At 34.7% G+C, this 20615-nt stretch overlaps 2 protein-coding genes across 2 annotated transcripts; one reads left to right on the forward strand and one right to left on the reverse strand.

The window, feature by feature from the left end:
• Positions 1-122: 122 nt before the first annotated feature.
• LOC108456900 (E3 ubiquitin-protein ligase PRT6) lies at positions 123-13077 on the forward strand. Its single transcript, XM_017755636.2, has 19 exons — positions 123-721; positions 880-1989; positions 2917-4097; positions 4203-4343; positions 4892-5135; positions 5216-5938; positions 6574-6765; positions 6859-7532; positions 8331-8382; positions 8464-9103; positions 9386-9594; positions 9946-10481; positions 10572-10676; positions 10815-10881; positions 10961-11038; positions 12010-12078; positions 12180-12275; positions 12362-12514; positions 12625-13077. The coding sequence occupies exons 1-17, from the start codon at positions 668-670 to the stop codon at positions 12252-12254; spliced, it is 6150 nt and encodes a 2049-aa protein (XP_017611125.1). The 5' UTR covers positions 123-667; the 3' UTR covers positions 12255-12275; positions 12362-12514; positions 12625-13077.
• Positions 13078-16385: 3308 nt separating this feature from the next.
• Positions 16386-20085, reverse strand: LOC108454540 (transcription factor MYB3R-3-like). The gene is made up of 8 exons (XM_017753036.2): positions 19870-20085; positions 19320-19471; positions 18990-19041; positions 18795-18852; positions 18450-18544; positions 18259-18362; positions 17989-18117; positions 16386-17854 (listed from the first exon to the last, which is right to left on the reverse strand). Exons 2-8 carry the CDS (start codon positions 19463-19465, stop codon positions 16783-16785), a joined length of 1656 nt encoding a protein of 551 aa, XP_017608525.1. The 5' UTR covers positions 19466-19471; positions 19870-20085; the 3' UTR covers positions 16386-16782.
• Positions 20086-20615: the final 530 nt, after the last annotated feature.

Consider the following 20615-nt stretch of genomic DNA (forward strand, 5'->3'; position numbering starts at 1 on the left):
AATGAAAACTTTCGAATAGTTTAGTGACCAAATTGTAACATTTTTAGTTAAGTGACCAAAACAAAAATATACCCATAATTTAGTGACTAATAGTGGAATTTATCCAAAACTATAAACCCCGCTTTTAATTCTGGACTTCCTAGTGAAAATTAGCAAGAAGGTACTAATTTTTTTTCCTCCTGTTTATACGCTATTATTATCAAGGACGGCACGGAGAAATCTGGCCAAAGAAAAAAAAAGCGCTGAGAGGCAATGAGATTATTATCCAAACGGAGAACAGCAAGATGCTCTATTCCTTCAGAGATTAGTTTATTACAGACGATTTTCAACCACCGCCTGAATGGAAAGGAAAGCTAAGCGAAGAGGGAGAGATATTTGTTATTCATTTATATAAATAACAGAATTGAAGAAAAATAGTTAGTGAGAAACTTGAAGGCTTGTTTGGTTCACTCACCGCTGACAGTGAACGACTAGTGAAATGGCTGGGAATTGGGAATGATTAAGGACTCGTGACATTAGTTTTTTTTTTTTTTTTTTGGTTGGGGATAATTTGATAAATTTCGTGGAAGAAGTAAACCTGGGGAGTGAAGAAGGCTCCAGATTAGGGCCGTGTTTGTCTTGCGCCAATTGGCTGCTTCGTTACTTCCACTTAATTTCCCGTCGTAAAATGGAATCGACTACCGATCCTGAGCCGCTTAAGCTCAGTGATCGAGTCGTACGGGTATGTTCTTTTTTTTTTTATTTTTATTCTGATAATTCAATTTGGTTAAATGTGAAAAACGTTGAAGTTTTAGATTTGTTTTCTTTAATCTCTTAGGATGTGAATTGGTTAAAATTGAATTTAATATCTAAAAGAGGTTTTATTGATTTCATAATCAGAGGCTAGCTGCTTTAGGGATTCCAGCGGAGTACCTCGATAGGCGTTATGAGGGGATAGTTGAATTTGTTATCACTAATGGGTCATCGTTGCCTGAGGTAGTTTCTGCTATTTTTCCTACTGATGAAGAAGTGGCTCAGTGTACAAAATCTGCTAAGTTCAAGTCTGAAAGGATGTCTACAACTATGGAGGATCATTTTCGCGAGAGCATGGTTTGGTTACAGTGGCTGATGTTTCTAGGTGAGCCAGCGAATGCTTTGAACAACCTGGCAGAATCAAGTATTGGTCAACGTGGTGTTTGTGGCATGGTTTGGGGATTGAATGACATTGCTTATACGTGCAGGACATGTGAGCATGATCCGACTTGTGCTATTTGTGTTCCTTGTTTCCAGAGTGGGAATCACAAGGATCATGATTACTCTATTATTTACACGGGTGGTGGTTGCTGTGACTGTGGGGACGAAACTGCATGGAAACGTGAGGGATTTTGCTCTAAGCATAAAGGTGCTGAACAGATTCAACCACTTCCTGAGAATTTAGCAAATTCTGTTGGGCCGGTGCTTGATGCACTCTATATTTGTTGGAAACGTAAGCTATTCTCGGCCGAAGGTATCTTTCAGGAAAATATGAGAGCAAGTAATCGTGGTGCTCTGCAAATGAAGGCTGCGAATGAGTTAACATATGTAATTGTTGAGACGCTTTTAGAATTTTGTGAATGTAGTGAGAGTTTGCTCAGTTTTGTGTCGAGGAGGGTGATTTCTTTAGATGGTTTATTGGGTATTCTGGTCAGAGCAGAGAGGTTCCTAGGTGATGATGTTGTGAAGAAACTCCATGAATTGCTCCTGAAATTTCTGGCAGAGCCTATTTTCAAAAATGATTTTTCTAAAGTTTTTTTAAGCTATTACCCTACTGTTATAAATGACGCCATAAAAGAGGGCAGTGGCAGCATTCTCAATGATAAGTACCCACTAATCTCAACTTTCTCCGTCCAAATCTTCACAGTGCCAACACTAACTCCTCGTCTTGTGAAGGAGATGAACCTATTGGGCATGCTACTTGAATGCTTGGGAGACATTTTTATTTCTTGTGCTTGCGAAGATGGCCATTTGCAGGTAATTGCAGTTGTTATTGTTTCCTTCTATGAACTGGGCCAAAATTGCTTGACATAGCACCATTACAACCTTCATAATTTATTCTAATTTGTTATTTAATTGTTCACACGCTCAGATGAGCTTCATGAATGGCTTCTTGGATAGGCATGTAATTCCTTTGTGCCAAGTGCCAACTGTGAAAAGTAAAGGCATACATGAGTAGTTCAGTCTTATGGGCATATTGCCATAGTGCTCCTCATGCTTTTAATTGGTGCGCCTTCTATTCTTGAAGCAAAATGCTACAAAAGTTTGAGATTGTCTGTTGGCTGTTGGGGGGAAGAAAAGAAGCTAGCATAGAGAAAAGACAAAGACAATCTCTATGTTTGTGATGTATGAACCGTTGTAGAAACTTTATGATAATTTTTAGGTTGTGATTGCAACTAAAGATGTCTGCGTAGCCTTGATTTTTGGCTTAGGTTTTGGTCTTGGTCAAAAAAAAAAAAATGTTAGCTTGATAGTAAATAGGTATGTAGGTTAATAGTTGATGCTAAAGGGTCCTATATGAGTGGAATAGGTCTATTGGTCAACAGTAAAATATTACTATTCCTAGGAATTCTACAAAAAGTTATTATTATTTTTAACCATAGTTGATGCTATAAGGTCATGTACAAGTAAAAATTGGTATGTTGGTCGATTGTTGAGTTTCTTTAATCCTGAAAATGATAATAAACTTGAGCGACATGTTCCATATAAATGTAGGTGAATTAGCATAATTTAGAATGCTATACAATTTTGGCATAAAAAACAAAATAGAGCCTAGTTGTGATGGTTTGCTCACAATCTATGTCATGTTGTTTATGAAAACAATAACTCGTGATGATGTTATATCTTAGTATTAATGCAATAAAATTCTTTTGGTCTAAGTTGTTATGTTCTATTCTTTTTCAGGCCGCTAAGTGGGGAAGTTTGTATGACACCACTAACCATGTAATTGGAGATATTCGGTTTGTTATGAGCCATGATGTAGTCTCCATATATGCAACTCATGAGCAGCAGGACACCTCAAGAACTTGGCTAAAGCTTTTGGCTTTTGTGCAAGGGAAGAACTCTATACAGAGGGAAACTGGCATCCATATTGAAGAAGAAAATGAGTCTATGCATTTGCTTTTTTTTTTAGGCCATTCTATTGCTAATATTCACTCCCTTCTGGTAGACGGGGCATTTTCTGTTATCACAAGTGAAGGTGAAAATGTCCTTCCTTATATTTACAAGCAAGACATGCATGATGGAGATGGTATGAGGCATGCAAAAGTAGGAAAGTTATCCCAAGAAAGTTCTGTTTGTAGTGTAACAGGGAGGAGTGTGTCAGAGGCTACTGAAGTTGGATCCAATTCCATATTCCATCTTCTAATTCCTTCCTCTGTCATCTGGTTAATACAGGAGTGCTTAAGGGCTATGGAGACATGGTTGGAAGTTGGTGATGGTACCTCTGCAGCTCTTAAGAGTACGTCTTCTTCAAATAGTAGTGGCATTTATGGTAGCAATCTGTTTGCAATAAAGAAGACATTATACAAAATCAGGAAAGGCAAACATTTTGGAAGACTAACTAGTTCAAGTGAAAATCATTGCCCACCATATTCTTCACCTGTATGTAGTGGACATCAAGCCAGTGATGGCACAGAGATAGCTAAAAATTCAGATGGTGCATGTGGTTATATGGGTTTGGATGTCAGTGCCATGGAGACAGACAGTGGCGTAGGACTACTCACTCTTTTGAGTTTACGGGAGTGGCCTGATATTATTTATGATGTTAGTTCACAAGAGATATCTGTTCACATCCCATTACATCGATTACTTTCCTTACTTTTTCAAAAGGCACTAAGAATGTGCTATGGTGAACGTGTAATGCCAAATATAACTAATTCTTGTTCGACTAGTTCATTATCAGCAGTTTATGCTGATTTCTTTGATCACATCCTTGTTGGCTGCCACCCTTTTGGTTTCTCTGCTTCTGTTATGGAGCATCCCTTAAGGATTAGGGTATTTTGTGCTCAAGTGATTGCTGGGATGTGGCGGAAGAATGGGGATGCAGCCTTAGTATCTTGTGAATGGTATCGCTCGGTTCGCTGGTAGGTGATTGTGCTTTATATGTTGGATGTAACTAGCTGGACAAGGTTCCCCTCTAGTTTCAAAGTTTTAGTTGCCAAGTTCTTTATGGTATTCTTTGCTTGCAGGTCTGAACAAGGTTTGGAGCTTGATTTATTTTTGCTGCAGTGCTGTGCTGCACTAGCTCCTCCAGATCTCTATGTTAAGAGAATTCTAGAGCGCTTTGGGCTATTAGATTACCTTTCTCTAAGTCTTGAAAGATCAAACGAGTATGCATTTATCCCCATAACTCCTAGTTTACATCACTGAAGTGCTTTAATGCCATTTAGTTCCTTGAAGAAATGCCTAAGTAACTAGATGTTTATGTGGTTGAATGTGGATAACATGGTTTACTAGTAAGGATAATGGAAATACCTTTTTCTAGTCTTGCTTTGTCCATTTGAATGAACGTCTTCAAGGAATGGATGCACCGATTTTGTAGGAATTTAAGATTGACTAGGTTGCAGTGTTGCGTCTTGGTTTTTGAGCCTATATTTTAGTTCCTCAAAATTTGCTATAAAGTAAAAGTAAATATACAAGAAGCAAGATTATGTTTCTAATTCACCACTGGAATGGAAGCATGATAAACCCTTATTAATGTGAAATCACTCTTTCTGCCATTTACAATTTAAAAAAAAAAAATTATTTCTTTCTATCCCCTAATGTTGCTTTTTCTTTGGACAGCAGAAATGGCACATGGACCAACAGTTTATGCACACTTTAGACCTCATCTTTGATATAATTTCACTGTTACTGTGCTAAATGATGCTGCTTTCAGGTACGAGCCAGTTCTTGTTCAGGAAATGCTCACTCTGATTATGCAAATTTTACAAGAAAGGCGATTCTGTGGACGCAATACAGCTGACAGTCTGAAAAGAGAGTTGATTTATAAGTTAGCTATTGGAGATGCAACTCGCAGTCAACTTGTGAAATCTCTACCCCGAGACCTTTCTAAGTGTGATCAGCTTCAAGAAATCTTAGACAGGGTTGCTGTATACTCTAATCCATCAGGATTTAATCAGGTTGGAGCTTGTGGTCCGAAACATCTTTTCAATGTCTATGGGTTGAAAAAAAAAATAATTTTTTATATTGATTATGTCAGGGAATGTATTCATTGCATTGGGCCTTCTGGAAGGACTTGGATTTGTACCACCCTCGTTGGAACTCGAGGGATTTACAAGTTGCAGAAGAAAGATACTTGCGTTTCTGTGGTGTTTCTCCAATGACTACTCAGCTGCCTCGGTGGACTAAAATATATCCTCCTCTTGAGGGTGTCGCTAGAATTGCTACTTGCAGAGTTACTCTTCAGATTATTCGTGCAGTGTTATTTTATTCTGTTTTCAGTGATAAATTCACTGAATCACGTGCTCCTGATGGTATCCTGATGACAGCATTGCACTTAATTTCACTAGCTTTAGACATTTACTTGCAGCTGAATGGATCTAGTGGCATGGAATGTCATATTGGAGATTCAAATTCTTTGATAGCTTTTGCTAGTGAAGAAATTAGTGAATCATTAATCTATGTAGCTGGGAAACAAAGTTTGTTATCGCTTCTTGTTGCATTATTGAGAATGCGTTGGCAAGAGGATAAAAAAAGCTACTTAGAATCCAGCAACTGCAGTTTTTCTCCTCTGATTGAAAGTTTATTGAGGAAGTTTGCTGAAGTTGATTCCCAGTGCATGACCAAACTGCAAGAACTTGTGCCCGAAATGGTCAGCCATCTATCAAAATCTACCCTGAATAGTGATAGGACTACATCAAGTTCAGCCTCTGATGGTGAACTGCGCAAGGCGAAGGCTCGTGAAAAACAAGCTGCAATATTGGTGAGATTTTGCCTTAGAATTATATTTGAACTTATGTTGAGAATAAAAGTGAAAGAATTTTGCGCTTTGAAAGAGAAATGCTGTTAAATTTTATGGAGTAGGACAAAAATTGAATTGCATTTGAACTGTCAGTGAGAAATTTTAAAATGAAAGTATTAGTAAGGTGCAGGTAAAACATCTAGACAATCTCAACTTCTACCAATTTGCTCCTCTGCTAACATTGATTACAAAGGCTTATGCATGGACACTGTAAATTTTCATATGTGCGGTCCTGACTTATCTCTCTTCTGATTCTGGGATTGTCATGTAAGTGGTCTTGTGTCTCCTCATTAAAGGAGTTTTCCTCTTGTTGGTTTATGAAAGGTGTCATTTATTTACTGGTCTAGTTAAAAAAAAAAAAACTTGTATTGAATGTCAATCTGAGAGTTTCCTGCAATTAAGTGCTAGGTGTGGAACCTGGCTATTGATTAACCAACTGAATGGTACCCTTTAACTGTGTCAATTCTGCACTCTTCTATTTTGGTAATCATGGATCCCATCAAAACTGCCGAAGTTGAACTGATGGAACATGATCTCGGTATATTAGTTCATTAGTGGGTTTGAAGCATTTCTGTATTCTGTAATCTTTCCTGTAGGCTAAAATGAAAGCAGAGCAATCCAAATTTCTGTCAAGCATCACTTCTGCTGCTGATGATGATTCAAAATCTGACTCAGAAATGTCCAATTCTGATGCTGAACATGAAACAGAAGGTGACGTGCAACAGAGTTGCTCTCTTTGTCATGATACTACTTCCAAAAGTCCTCTCTCTTTCTTGATTCTTCTCCAAGTAAGTGATTGCTCTTCGGTTTACCTGTTACATGAGACTGATGGAATCTTTTTCCTGCTACATGAATTAACATTTAATTATTTTTGAAAAAAGAAATCTAGGATTTTGAGTTTTGTTGATAGAGGTCCCCCATCATGGGATCGATGGTCAGACAAGGAGCAAGGTTCTATTCCAACAAATAGGGTGACCTACCAATCTGGATCAGATGACTCTTCCAGCAGTTCTGGATTGGCTTCCCAGTCGTTGCAGCTGACTGAAAATCCAGTTGAGTTCACCAATAATGAGCAGGGGCAAAGCGGTGAAGTAAATGTCATTCTTGAGTTTGTCAAGTCTCGGTTTCCTTCAGCAAGGAGCAATGAAGCACCTTCTGCATCTAGCAATGATAGGCACAGTACTGCATGTGATTTGGAGACACTGGAAGAAGATATGTACATGTGTATTCATAAGGAAATGAATAATAATTCATTAATTTCAAGCTTTCAAAATGATGAAATATCCTCTGGTGCTGAAAGTTCTCCAGAAAATGGCAGGGCTGCGGAATCTGACATACTTGGGAAATATATTGTTGCCCTGTCAAGTGAGGCTAGTCAAAACTCTTTGGCTTCTCAAAAGATTAATAGTAATAGAGGTTTGACAGAGTCCACTTTGCAGCCTCTTTTTTATGATGGATTTGGCCCATTAGATTGTGATGGAATTTATCTCTCTTCCTGTGGGCATGCTGTACATCAGGGTTGTCTTGATCGTTATTTATCATCACTAAAAGAGAGGTAAGTCTTCTTAATAAGGATCAGTTTAGTTCTTATTGGATATGTTTGCTTATCTTTAACATAATTCTGAACTTCAGTAAGAGATTAATTTAAAAAGCACATGCAACTATATAAGATTTATCTTTCTTGCAGCAAATATGTGGTCTGAATTCATACTTCGATTCTGTTTCTTTTGGACTTCATATTGTCCTTTTGTGAGGGTTAACTCAAAATGTCTTCAGAAACCTATGGTTAACACAAATGAATCACGAAATTGGAGCTTTCCATACCTAAAATAGTTTTGAGTTGAAATTTGATGCATAAGACAATTGGGAAAGTATATGTTTTTTTTTTCGTCGTAATTTGTAAATTCAGTTGCATTTCAGATATATCTTAGATGAAAGAATATATGTTAGAAATTAAAGGAAACAAAAGTATTCTATGATCTTTGTCAAAGTAACAAGTTTTTGTGTAAGTTAATATCATGTTTCAAGTGGCAGATAAGGTATTTATGAGCCTTTGAATCCTCAAACATCTACTACCTACCTTCGTAGCCTTGGTTAATTTCAACCTCAGAATGCCTTTCTATGACTGTGAGTTCTGATGGTTGAACCTCGAAAACACCTTGAGGAATCTTGTTCGGATTTGGATGGTTTTTGAATTTTGCTTGTAGTTCCATTTAACATGGAATCCAAAGATGCTGAAATGCCTTTTAACTCGGCAACTATGAATGGCCATAATGTGTTTGTCCATGCATGCGCCCACATAGCATTTCGTTTGCATGAAATTGCTTAATATATCTTCTGTTCTGTATCACAGACATGTTCAGAGAAGTCTCTTTGAGGGGGCACATAATGTGGATCCTGATCAGGTACAAGCTCCCAAAAATTGTTCTTTTGAAAAACTATTATCTTATCTTTGATGTCAATTCTATACTTGTTTGCTTTTTCAGGGAGAATTTTTGTGTCCTGTGTGTCGTCGACTAGCAAATTCTATCTTGCCTGCAGTGAAAGGGACTTTCCAGAAGGCTGGAAAGCTGCCTAGGACTGCAACTGTTGATCAAGTGCATGCGTTAGGTTCTCCATCTGCATCAAACAAAGCTACATGTTCCCTTCTACTTCAGCAAGGGTTATCTCTTCTAAAAACTGCTGCAAAGGTGGTTAGGAGGTCTGATTTCTTTGAAGCTTTTTCTCTTCACAGAAAAGAAAGAACAATTCGTGATCTGGAACCAGTTTCTCGTGTGCTGTCTAAAATGTATTTTCCAAAAAAGCATAATAGGTTCTTAGGATCTCCAAGGTTAAGCCACCCGATAATTTTATGGGATACGCTCAAGTATTCTCTTATGTCAACTGAAATTGCAGCACGCAGTGGAAAGAATTCTATGGCTGCAAATTATACTCTTGCTTCTTTGTATAAGGAATTTAATTCTTCTAGTGAATTTATATTTTCCTTATTGCTAAGAGTTGTCCAGAACCTTAGCAGTACAAACTCTCTTCATGCTCTTCAAAGGTTCAGAGGTCTTCAACTACTTGCACAGTCTATTTGTTCTGGGGTTTCCTTTGATTACCGCAGCACCAAACATAAACGGGAAGGTATGATTTTTCACTATTTATTACTAGACACTTGAAAATTTGGCACTTATATTTATGCAGAATGCCTGATCATAAATTCTAGAGGTTCTAGAGATATTTTTAAAATAGGAACCATGGTTATCCAAGTTCTTGATAAACTCCTGATGTGTTATGAAGGATTTATTCTAGTTAATTGATGATTTGTCTATCACAAAGTGTATATAAAATTATCAAACTGCAGATAACCTGGCTTAGGTTTGGATTCCTATTTTAAATGTTGGACTCATGATTGCGTGTTGACAGATGATCTCCTTCGTATTTTGAAACATGATGATAAGGAAGCATTATATCCTGATATTCAATTTTGGAATCGGGCATCTGATCCTATTCTTGCTCGTGACCCTTTCTCATCATTGATGTGGGTTCTCTTCTGTCTTCCATGCCCATTTATGTCATGTGAGGAGTCCTTGTTATCCCTTATGCATCTCTTCTATGTTGTCTCTGTGGTTCAGGTTTGCTGCTACCTCTCTTCATATACCTTTTGGTCTATTTACACATTTAAATAAAAATAAAAAAAATCTTTTGGATTGTCTGGTGTCTGATGCAGACAACAAAATCTGGTTATGGACAATGTTTCTAGTCGAATGAAACAATATGAAATAACGATGGAACTTCTAAACTTCTAGGAAGATATTTCTATGGCTTTACCCAAACAGTAAAAGATGTTTTCTTTTACGGATTTGTTCTAAGGATCATATTTCTGTACGGAATTTTCCTCAAAGCCGTTGTTTTTCTATGAAAAAAACTACTTGTAACTCTAATTTGGCACTACAAAATTTCTGAATGTGATATACTGATTTCAGGCTGTAATTTCATGTTGTCGGAAACAAGATTATGACATCAATGAGTTAGGTTCTCATCATTGTCTGATTACTGATGTTTATGGCGCTCTTGGTGGATTTGATTGTGCTCGCTGGTATTTCATATCAAATGATATTTACCATTCTTGTCATATTAAAGAAATGATTCGAAGATTGAGTTTCCCCTATTTGCGGAGGTGTGCATTGTTGTGGAAATTGCTCAAATCTTCTGCCACATCACCATTCTGTGATAGGGATACTATTTGGGAGTCATTTTATGTGACAACTGATATGATGGATACAACTGAAAGTAATTCAGTGGAGCTGAATGAAGTACAAGAACTGGAGACAATGTTTAAGATTCCTCCTATAGATGTTATTCTTGATGATGAACTCTCACGATCATTTGCATTAAAATGGGTTCATCATTTCCAAAAGGCATATGAAGCCTGCAGTTTCCAAAATGTTTTCTACTGCAATCCTGCGGTTCCCTTTAAGTTGATGACCTTGCCTCATGCTTATCAAGACCTATTGCAATGGTTTGTTAAAAATTTGTCCTTAGACATGCTATAATATTAGACCTTTTTCAAGAATATCTTCATTCATGAGAAAGCATTTTCTTCCAACAGTTATGTAAAACAATGTTGCCCAGACTGCAAAACTGTGCTTGATGAGCCTGCATTATGCCTGTTGTGTGGTAGACTATGCTCTCCAAGTCGGAAAACATGCTGCAGGTAAATGTTCAACTTTTTTTCTTTTGCTGATTTTGTGCTTACACATGCATTTATCCATGATTCTTCACTATTCTGATGGTTAAGCTTTTATACAAGATCATAAGCACTGACCTTTTTCTTCAACATTTTCCTTGCTAGTGAGAGTGGATGCACAGTTCATGCAATGACATGCGGTGCTGGTACTGGTGTATTTCTTTTGATAAGGGTATTGATCTCCTAGTTACTGTCTGGAACTTTGATTTTTATTTCATGAAAATGCCTAATAGTCTTTATTATTGTGATAGAGAACAACAATCCTGCTACAAAGATGTGCACAACAAGCTTCTTGGCCATCTCCATATTTGGATGCATTTGGTGAAGAGGTAAAGCATTGGCCTTTTATTAGCTAAGTTTGTAATAATGATGTTGTTTGGAAACTCAAGGGTAAAGCAAATAAAATACTTATTACTAAGAGTGTTATAGGATCATAATGTTGCACCTGCAGCCTCTTGTACTACTTTATGGTGAAGGATGGTTGTGATTGTTACACATGCCAGCTACATAATGTCTTTAATCAAGTAGGTTTGGAAGTTAATGAGCCTTTTTTGGACCTTGCTATGTGTTACAAGTTAAAGAAGAGGATAGAAATAATGGTTTAGCATTTGCTGTGCCTTGGTTTCTACTTATTTCAGACCTAGTGGTGCTTAAGGTAAATTAAGTTGGAGAATAATTCATGATGGCATGATGGTCCAATGCAGAAGTTTAAGTCAAATATCCCACCATACACACAGAAAATCAGGCAACTTTATTCTGCATATCTGGGTGCACCCTCTTATGGCGACCTGTCCTGAAAAGGAAATTTGAATAACTGATTTGACAAAACAAAATTAGGTATTACTACTGACAATGAAGGATTGGTGTTTTCTTGGACCCCAAAGGAAGGCATAATCTTACCCTACCCACCTCAGGTCAATCAAGAAAACATTTAATACTCCTTGGGTTACTATTCAATTCTATATGACTTGGAAATTTTGGATGATTGATTATTGAAGGCTAACCTACATGACTTGATACTATAATTGAGTTTAATTTTCTTAAAATATTAGAAATTTGGAGCTGGGTTATTTCCCTTGCAGTCAAAAGACGTATAAAAGCTTTAAGTGCTGTTTGGAAATTATGTATTTCCTTGGAACTATGTCTGAATTCAAATTTGTATTCCATACTATTGGCATGTTATGGTAGCCACTCGTTAAAATTTTTGCTTTTCATTGTGTTTCTGGATTACATTTTTTCATATCATATGAAGGGGTTTTCTCATGATCTATTTGTACTATTCTACAATTTCTTATTTCAGGATATTGAAATGCATAGAGGAAAACCACTGTACTTGAATGAGGAACGTTATGCTGCTCTGAGCTACATGGTGATTTGGGGCACTTTTTCTTTTTGCTTCGTTGCCAATGACACTGAACCGAGCGTTTTAATTTTTATGGTTTTCATAATAATCTATTTTCTCTTTAATAGGTTGCTTCTCATGGCCTTGATCGGAGTTCAAAGGTTCTTGGACAAACTACCATTGGCGCCTTCTTCATGGTTTAGTTTGGTTTCATGATCAAGCTGGTGATTGATCTTTTGCTGCTTTTATTTTTCGATTTGCTCGGGGTTGTGATAATTTTTGTTCACTTCGGTTAATTTATTTGTTTTAGGTGCCGGTGCATTTGACCCAGACATCAAGTGCATAGAAAATGGTTCTGCAAAACTGAAGGTTACCAGTATATCCCCAAATCACTTTCCAAACTTAGGATCTTGGATTTTGATGTTAGCATGTGGCCATTATGACTGGACTTAACTATAATCAGGTCAGTTAGGGGAATTTTATTTATTAACCCTTTTTTTTTTCCTCCTTTTTAGTTCTTTGGAGTTGTATGATCATTTGAAAGCCTTTATTCTTTGTTATCTCTTGGTTCAGCTGCTAATTTGATACGGCGGATTTAGCCATTCTCTTCCGCTACTTGCTGCTAATGCTATTCCTGGATGTATAGTTAGACTGAGGAATGAAACCGGTGGACGTTAGTGTCTAAAGACTTGACCCACGATGATGAATATTCAGCTGAATATCTTCTGGCATAAGTCACTTTCTTGATGGGAGACAATGGTTTCAAAAGTGATGCAACAATAGTAGGGACAATGGGTTAGAGCTTCCATTTTCATCAATGGAGAGTGGAGCTATGATCGTCTTTAATGTAAAGCTGTTAAATTCATTGTTAACTGCTTTTTTTTTTCAATGGGTATGTAGGTTGTTGTACACGGTTTAACATTTTCACATGACAGCAGCAGGAGCTCTTCCCTTCAATGTTTATGGTATAAATGGATGGCTACTACTATATAAAGTATAAATCGGTATATGTGTTTGCTTTTAAAATGGTTGGGATCATTATGGATTTTGGTTTGTTTTTCAAATGTTCATTAAATGTGTTTGTGTTACTTTAATGATAGCCGGGTTTTCTTCGTTTTTCTGTTTGGTTAAGGAAAATGCTTTCCACTTTGTTAAAATCCTATAAATTTTAAACAATTCATCATGCAAATGTACCCAAAAATAATCATCATACATGCAAATATAATAATCTAATTAAAGATTATGATATAAGATTTATTCATAATTTATTAAGTAATTAAATAACTAATTATGAATACTAATGTGTAGAATTTACTTAATTATAAAATATATAATTTTGAAGTAAATAATAAAAATAGATAATTTTTTAAAATATTAAATTAATCAGATTTGTGATAATCATGATTCTCGCAAATAACACATTTCACAAAAAAAAAAAAAAAAAAAAGAATGAATCCTAGCTTAAGAATTAAGGAAGGAGTTGCAAATATTGGGATTTATATCAGATATGATAATATTCGTTTACTTGTGTTTAAATTGGATACCTTATGAAGCTTTTAATAATAAAATAAGCGATAATTCTTTTATTATAATTCCTTTTTTCTTAAGGTTTATTTAATAAATTGAAAATTTAAATGTTGAAAAATTAATTATTAAATGTTTAGTACTAAAATTTTATATTATAAAATTGTTTGATATATTAGTTAAAATTAAGCATTAATATAATTATTATGTCGATAATAGTAAATCTTAATTTTTAAAATTCATTATTTTATAATTTTAATCTTATTAATTTGTTTTATTTATTTTATTCTGAATAGTTTTGAATAAAGGTTAAAATAAATTTGAATATTTTAATTTTTAATAAAATGAGAAAATAATTTATTCAAAAATAAGATTTTAAAAATAAAATTAATTTAATATTTTCACATTAAGTGATAAGTGATAAGTAATAAGTAGTTATCTATTTACTTATCATAATCGACACTTTTTTTATTAAAAAATTTATATTAAATAAAAGGCTAATATCTTATCAAATACATTTTTAATGAAATGAAAATTTTCAATTATTTATCGATATACCCTTAGTTAACCCTTCACTTTTTAAATAAGATAAGCAATATTAAAAAGTATGTAATTTGAATACAAAAAAGCATCCTAAACACAAGATAATAAAATACCACAAACTAATGCAAAACACAACAATAAAAAAATTAAAAAAAAAAAAACATAGATAACAACACAAAAACTATGAATACAACCGAAAATAAATAAATACAAAGACTCTACCACTAACGCATGAACATGTTTCATCTCTTCACACTAGCTTTATCATAACATTTGCCTCATCAAACATATATCACTAATTTCATACCACATAACATCTATTTATTCAAACATATTCCATAATTTTTATGGTCAGATGTAATTATTAATAAATTCAAACATATTCCATAATTTTTATGGTCAGATGTAATTATTACAACCTTAACAAACAACAATCTCTTTTTATTAATAAATTCATAAATAAATTTATTGAAATTAATCTCAATGGTAAAATTTTCTTTTCTTTTCTTTTTAATCAAATAAATAGAGTCTCCAACAAATGTCATATAATGCCGTCACTAACATTGTCCTAATATATTAATTCAATAGTTTTTTTTTGCAGTAATCTCACATGATATATACACATTTATTATAAATTTTTGCATCTTCTTCTCATTCTCTCTCAAGCAAAGATTGAGAGAAGAAAGAACCACCCTCATAAAACATTTACCTTAATTTCACTATTTACATATTTCATGTTCAATGGGAGAATTTTATAGTTTCGCAATCCAACACCAAAACATTAGCTTTGAAAAAAATTATGCATAGACCCGTAGAATAACTACTTCCCATACCTCGATTCTGTTATTGGCGTATGATTATTGACCATCACATTTCATTAATAATTCGATGAACTTGGCGATCCTTCATGCCTTTCCTATGTTTCTTTTTGGTATAAAATTCTCCTACAATTTTGAATAGTAAAATTAGTAAGAGGCTCGTTCACGTATTTACCACTTTTATTAACCGATGGTTGCACTCATTCCTCATGTTTCTAATAGTCACTCTCGAGAAAAATGCATCCTCAACATCTTTTAAGAATCTTCACTTTTATTGTTTTAAATTATGAACATTTACTCTCTTCAAGTGTATTTTGGGTTAACTCATCACTATTTGTTCTATTAATTTCGAGGCAATTATATATATTCTCTAATTATTCGATCATGACTTCACTGGTTCTATTGACCCTTGAATAATTTTAAGCCGACCTTAATTAAAAAAAAAATCATGAATTATCACGATTGAATGCTGGTGTACTATGCTCTTATTCATCTTAACACTTGTTATTGCTTCTTGACAATTGCCTCCATATGGATCTTCAACATCTACTTCGCCTTATCCTATCATTTATAGTTTTAACCTTTGACATGAAGTTGTTCATTTGCCTTTCCTAACTTTTTTCTCCCACTTGATTTTACATTCAATACCACTAGATATATGAATTTTCAAGAAAAAAAAAAACCATGAACAAATGTCAACACATCTTCGCATTTTGAAACTTTAACCAAGAATTGATCACTGTTGCAATTAACTGTGACATCCTCCTTGATAAGACTTAATTAATTAGTTAAAAATTTCAGTCATTTAAATATAACCATAACCTTTCATGAATGGTTCTTTCATTGATGCTAATTTTCCTTTCATTGATACTAATTTTCCTTACGGATCAATCATACTTTGAAAAATTGGCGTATTCCAAGTGTGAAGAAAGAATCTGGTCAAAAGTTGAATTTCATATAATCCAAATGCATTCATAGTTTTAGTCTGTGTAACTTCACAACCAACAAAACCACGTACCATTTCCTTATATTCTAATAATAAATTATCATTAACACACTTATCACATTCCAGTGTATATTTGCCAATATTGTTTCTAATAATGAATTATCACATTTCACAGGTGTATATTTGTCAATAATGTTGTTTCTGCCATCCTCCTCTTTTTCTTTTCCAAATGTATCAGACTGTTTTAAAGTTTAATTGTAGGTTTTTTTTAATATCACCTACAAAAAATAGGAGTATTATATCGTTTAGGGTTACGAAATCATCCTGTTTATCTTGCCCTCCGATGATAGAGAACTTGACAAAATCAAATTTAGTTCTTTTTTTTTAATGAAAACATCTAATATTTTATCATATATTTGGAAAACATTCTTGAGCTTAAATTTTCTTTTGACATACATATAAAACGTGTCAAGTATGCTAATTTATATAATAACTAATACATGTTTCTGCTTTAATTTATAATTCTTTATTAAAATTCTTAAAAAAATGATATTTGTTTTTGTTGAGTAAACAATTCTTACACTACCCATAAGAGCATTCAACCCCAGACCTTCGAGTTGTTGCAACAGTTATGGCAGATACACTTAAGAGAGCAAAGCAAAAACTTACTAGATAGAGAAACATGATTCCTGGTTTAATCTATTTCTATAGAAAAGTTTGGGAGGGAATTCCTTGATGTTTCATCTAATCAGCATAAACACAACTTACCTATAATCAATGTGAAAAACCTCGGGAAAAAAAAATTAGCAGAATTTCTCTTTTTTGTGTGTATGTTTTGAGCAAAAGATTGAACCGACTTTTCAAGTGGGAACTGGAACATCATATCTTACACTTTAAGCCCTATGTGACCTCCATCTTTGTTGCATGCAAGCAATCTTCAATCGAAGAGCTACCATTCACTAATAGATTCGAAGATTTCATACTATCTTCATGCCTCTCCTTATCAAATGCAAACTCAAGTTGTCTCTCCACGGACTTAAAAACAGCAGTTCTTTTAGATCTTAACCGGTACGGAGGAGACGCATTAAATGCTGTACAATTAGGGCCAATGCTGCTATTGCCTTGAAAAGCCGGACTCTCGCATGAACTCCCATCACGAAATTGAGCCTGTTCCCGACTATTTTCGGTTCTTTCCTGTTCACCAGATAATTGAACCCTATTCTTGGTTGTTTCCTCGTTTGGTTTTCCTATTTTATTAGGACTGGTTTTTCTCTTCCGAAATATAGAAGGTGTATTTGGGAAGGTCTTAGCAGCAATTCTAAGAATAGACTCAGGACTTTGAGTACCAAAACCACTGCCCTTCACACAAGGCGGAGTGAAGAAACTTACGGGTGACGTGATAGGAGTAGAGGTCCACTCATGCTGCATGCCTTTCTTGTTTAAGTTATCCGAATCTAATAAAGTACCCCCTTGTAACCTAGGTGGCTCATAACATAAAGGACCATATGTTGGAGTATCAGACCTTAGTTGTGTCTCAACAACTTTGTCTTCGACAATAGCAGAGCTGGTTCTTCGACTCTCGAACTTCACCACTGTCACTGAGTTACAGCTGCAAGGATTAGCATCAAATGATTGGGGCTTGAGTTCTGCACTTTCAGTCTCAACAGACTCACTTGGAATAATACTTGATGAAGCTGCCATATCTTGAACTGGAGTAGAGGATTCCAACTGATCTTTTCCATCTTCCTCCGGCTTACATATATCTATAGTTCCGGATGATGTTTGAGCAGTGGAATCTGATTCTTTTTTTGAATAAACAAGCAGGTTTTTTGTTGCAGCAGGTGTTTCTATATCCTTAGTCTCATTTTTAAGAACAATTTTCACAACTGGAGGAAGCTTCCCTGTAGCCAAATAGAAATCTAACTTCTTCTTCATGGAACTATTCCAGTGATTCTTTATTGCATTATCAGTTCTGCATAAAAAATTTTCACTAACTCGTCAAATGGGATCTAGAAGTAATTTTCCATCAACTCTTTTGTCAACGATACTGGACTAAGCTTTCAAATCTGAACTATGGAGGAAGTGTTGACTAGAAAGGAATGATACCTTCCAGGTAAAACTTTAGCTATTTCAGCCCACTTGTTCCCATATACCCGATGCGCATTCATAAGGGCCAATTCCTCCTCTAACGTCCAAGCATCCTTCTTTATATCAGGATTCAAATGATTGTGCCATCTGCAGAGCATTGATTGAGCATGGAATAAACATAAACGGCAGGCATCATTTGTGATGGCAGAAAATCATATGCAAATCTTTGGAACTTTTAAGAACTCTTGGGGAATCCAAACATGAAAAGAAGTAAAAAAATGAAATTACCTCTCACGGCATTGTTTCCCTATTCGTCCAGGCAAAGATTTAGCAATGACAGACCATTTTGTAGGCCCATATTTTGATACAAGCTCAACAATTTTATCATCCTCCTGGAAGAGAAAAGCCACAGAAAATTTAGTGCTTGTTTTGTGAACTGCAAGCATAGCAGCATAAAAGAAAGACCCCAAAATGGCTACCTCTTGAGTCCAAGGTCCTTTAACAAGATCTGGATTCAGGACCTTTTGCCATCTATGTAGACATTGAACTTCTGATCTATCAGGAAAAGATTCCGCTGCAAGAGCATATTAAAATGTTAAGATCAGTTAAAGGAAGTCAAATAGAAAGCGCTACTTCAATTGAGATGATGCATTTATTCAATAATCATGACCCTAGGTTTATTTTAGGTTAGGAAAAGCATAGATAGGATATATAGTAGATTCTAGAAAAAAATTAAATGTCAGGTTTGTCTCATTGGAAAAGATGGATAGCGGATAAAAAGAGTAAAAATTTTAAAAAGAGATAAGGCAGATTCTGAGAAAAACCTATTTTTTTCCAACTCTTCCCTTTAAAAGTTGCAACAGCATTTCTTAGTGTCTCATCCTGCAATCAATGAAAATGGAAAATGATGTTAAAGAAAAGCAGCAGCTGCAAAGAATGAATATGAGTAACCACTAAACACTGGTTGAAGCTTCGTTTTTACTAGAATCCATGGTAGAAAGGAGCATTGTAATTATTACCTCCTCCGGTGTCCAGCCACCTTTTGCTCGCCTAATAGGGCCAGTGGTCCTCCTGAAAATTCAGTATAAACAATTACTCTCAGCTTTCAAAATAATAAAACTCAATTCAAATTGGTCCAACGACAAAGCGTGAGCACTAGAAGGAACTGCTCAATACAATCTACAATCATAAACTCGACCAGAAAGGAAAGTGTCTAGAGGTAAAAGCAAAATCAGCAATGCTGCACTTAACATAACAATCCAACTCAAATTGTGATGCAAAGAAGTACATATTAAGAAGCAAGTTGAACTGAAAAAAAAGATGCTAAAGAAGTTATTAATGGACAGTACCTATGATTTGGTGATGTTGGCGCTGGACTGGATATGGCTGGGGACTTTACAATTGCACTGCCACCGCCTTCTGATACAGAAGAACTTGATGCGGTGGTTAATTGTTTATTCTCAAGACAGCGTTCCTCTATCTTTAACTCAGTCATCTCTTTCTACAATCATCTCAAAACCCAGATATCATAATCAACAACCAAACAAAACAAGTTGAAACCTTCAATAATGACCAATCCAATCCCTTAAAATCCCATCTTTTAACCAAAATCTCCAATCACACCACCGCCAATCACAGAAAGAGACAAAACCCAGATCTTAAAATTCATTAATCAGATCAAAAACAAATAAAAAAGCACCAAAATCTCACATCACTTCAACATAATTCTAGGGTTTAACCTCCCCCCCCAAAAAAAAAAAAAAGACTTTCACGAATCCAAGGTACGTGAGGTTCAAGGAACATGATCAAAACAGTAAATAATAAATAAGAAAAAGAATCAAAAGAAAAGAAAAACCCAATAAAAAACCAAAGAATTCTGATTCATTAAGCTAAACACACCTGAGTGGCGGGAAACAATCTCAGCTCCTTCAAGAAAAATCCTTTTCGAGCCAAACAAGAAAGAACCAAAAAAAAAGAAAGAAAGAAATAAAACGTTTCTTTGTTAAAAGGAACTCCAACGTTTCTTCCTCTGTTTCGAAATATCCTCGCCCGTTGAAACAAAGGAGAGACAGAAACACAAAAAAGGGAAATTTAATAAATATAAAAATATATAAAAAGGTTAAGTTTTTATAATTATAACGTTAACATATATCCACCGACGTCTCCGTTTATTGCCGTTATTGAGAATTGACGTGCTTTGTTTTGTCTAATTATGCTTTCAGTTCATGTACTTTTGTATATTTAAAATTTAATTTTTTTGTTTAATAATTAAAGTCTAATTGATAACATCGGTAAGTATTTTCATTAAATTAGATTTTGTGGAACTTTAAAATAAAAAGTTATTTACATGATTAGTATTACACATGAAAATGTCACTAAATATGGGATTGTAAGTTTTTTATTTTAAATACGATCAGCACTATCTAAGAGAAGCAAAATGCCAATACTTTTTCTTTTTACTTGCATGATTTTTATGCAGGTTTAAATTGGCCATATAAGTAAATATTTTACTTTAAAAGTACCATATAATCCACTTTATTAAAAATTCTTTGACAGTCTTATTATTTGGAACATCAATTTTGAAATAAAAAGAGTAGATAAATTAAATTATTGAAATTACAAGTAAAGGGATTAAATTTTAAATG

Source organism: Gossypium arboreum, chromosome 9, assembly GCF_025698485.1.
Source record: "Gossypium arboreum isolate Shixiya-1 chromosome 9, ASM2569848v2, whole genome shotgun sequence".
Classification (NCBI taxonomy): Eukaryota; Viridiplantae; Streptophyta; class Magnoliopsida; order Malvales; family Malvaceae; genus Gossypium; species Gossypium arboreum.

Excerpts from the sequence above, each read along its gene's own strand:
- LOC108456900 (XM_017755636.2), top strand. The coding sequence starts at position 668 with ATGGAATCGACTACCGATCCTGAGCCGCTTAAGCTCAGTGATCGAGTC. Across the intron at positions 5,939-6,573 it reads AAAAACAAGCTGCAATATTG|GCTAAAATGAAAGCAGAGCA; the intron begins GTGAGATTTTGC and ends TCTTTCCTGTAG. Across the intron at positions 10,882-10,960 it reads GTGTATTTCTTTTGATAAGG|AGAACAACAATCCTGCTACA; the intron begins GTATTGATCTCC and ends TTATTGTGATAG.
- LOC108454540 (XM_017753036.2), bottom strand. The coding sequence starts at position 19,465 with ATGACTGAGTTAAAGATAGAGGAACGCTGTCTTGAGAATAAACAATTA. Across the intron at positions 18,118-18,258 it reads GGGAAACAATGCCGTGAGAG|ATGGCACAATCATTTGAATC; the intron begins GTAATTTCATTT and ends AATGCTCTGCAG. Across the intron at positions 17,855-17,988 it reads GCTAAAGTTTTACCTGGAAG|AACTGATAATGCAATAAAGA; the intron begins GTATCATTCCTT and ends TTTTTTATGCAG.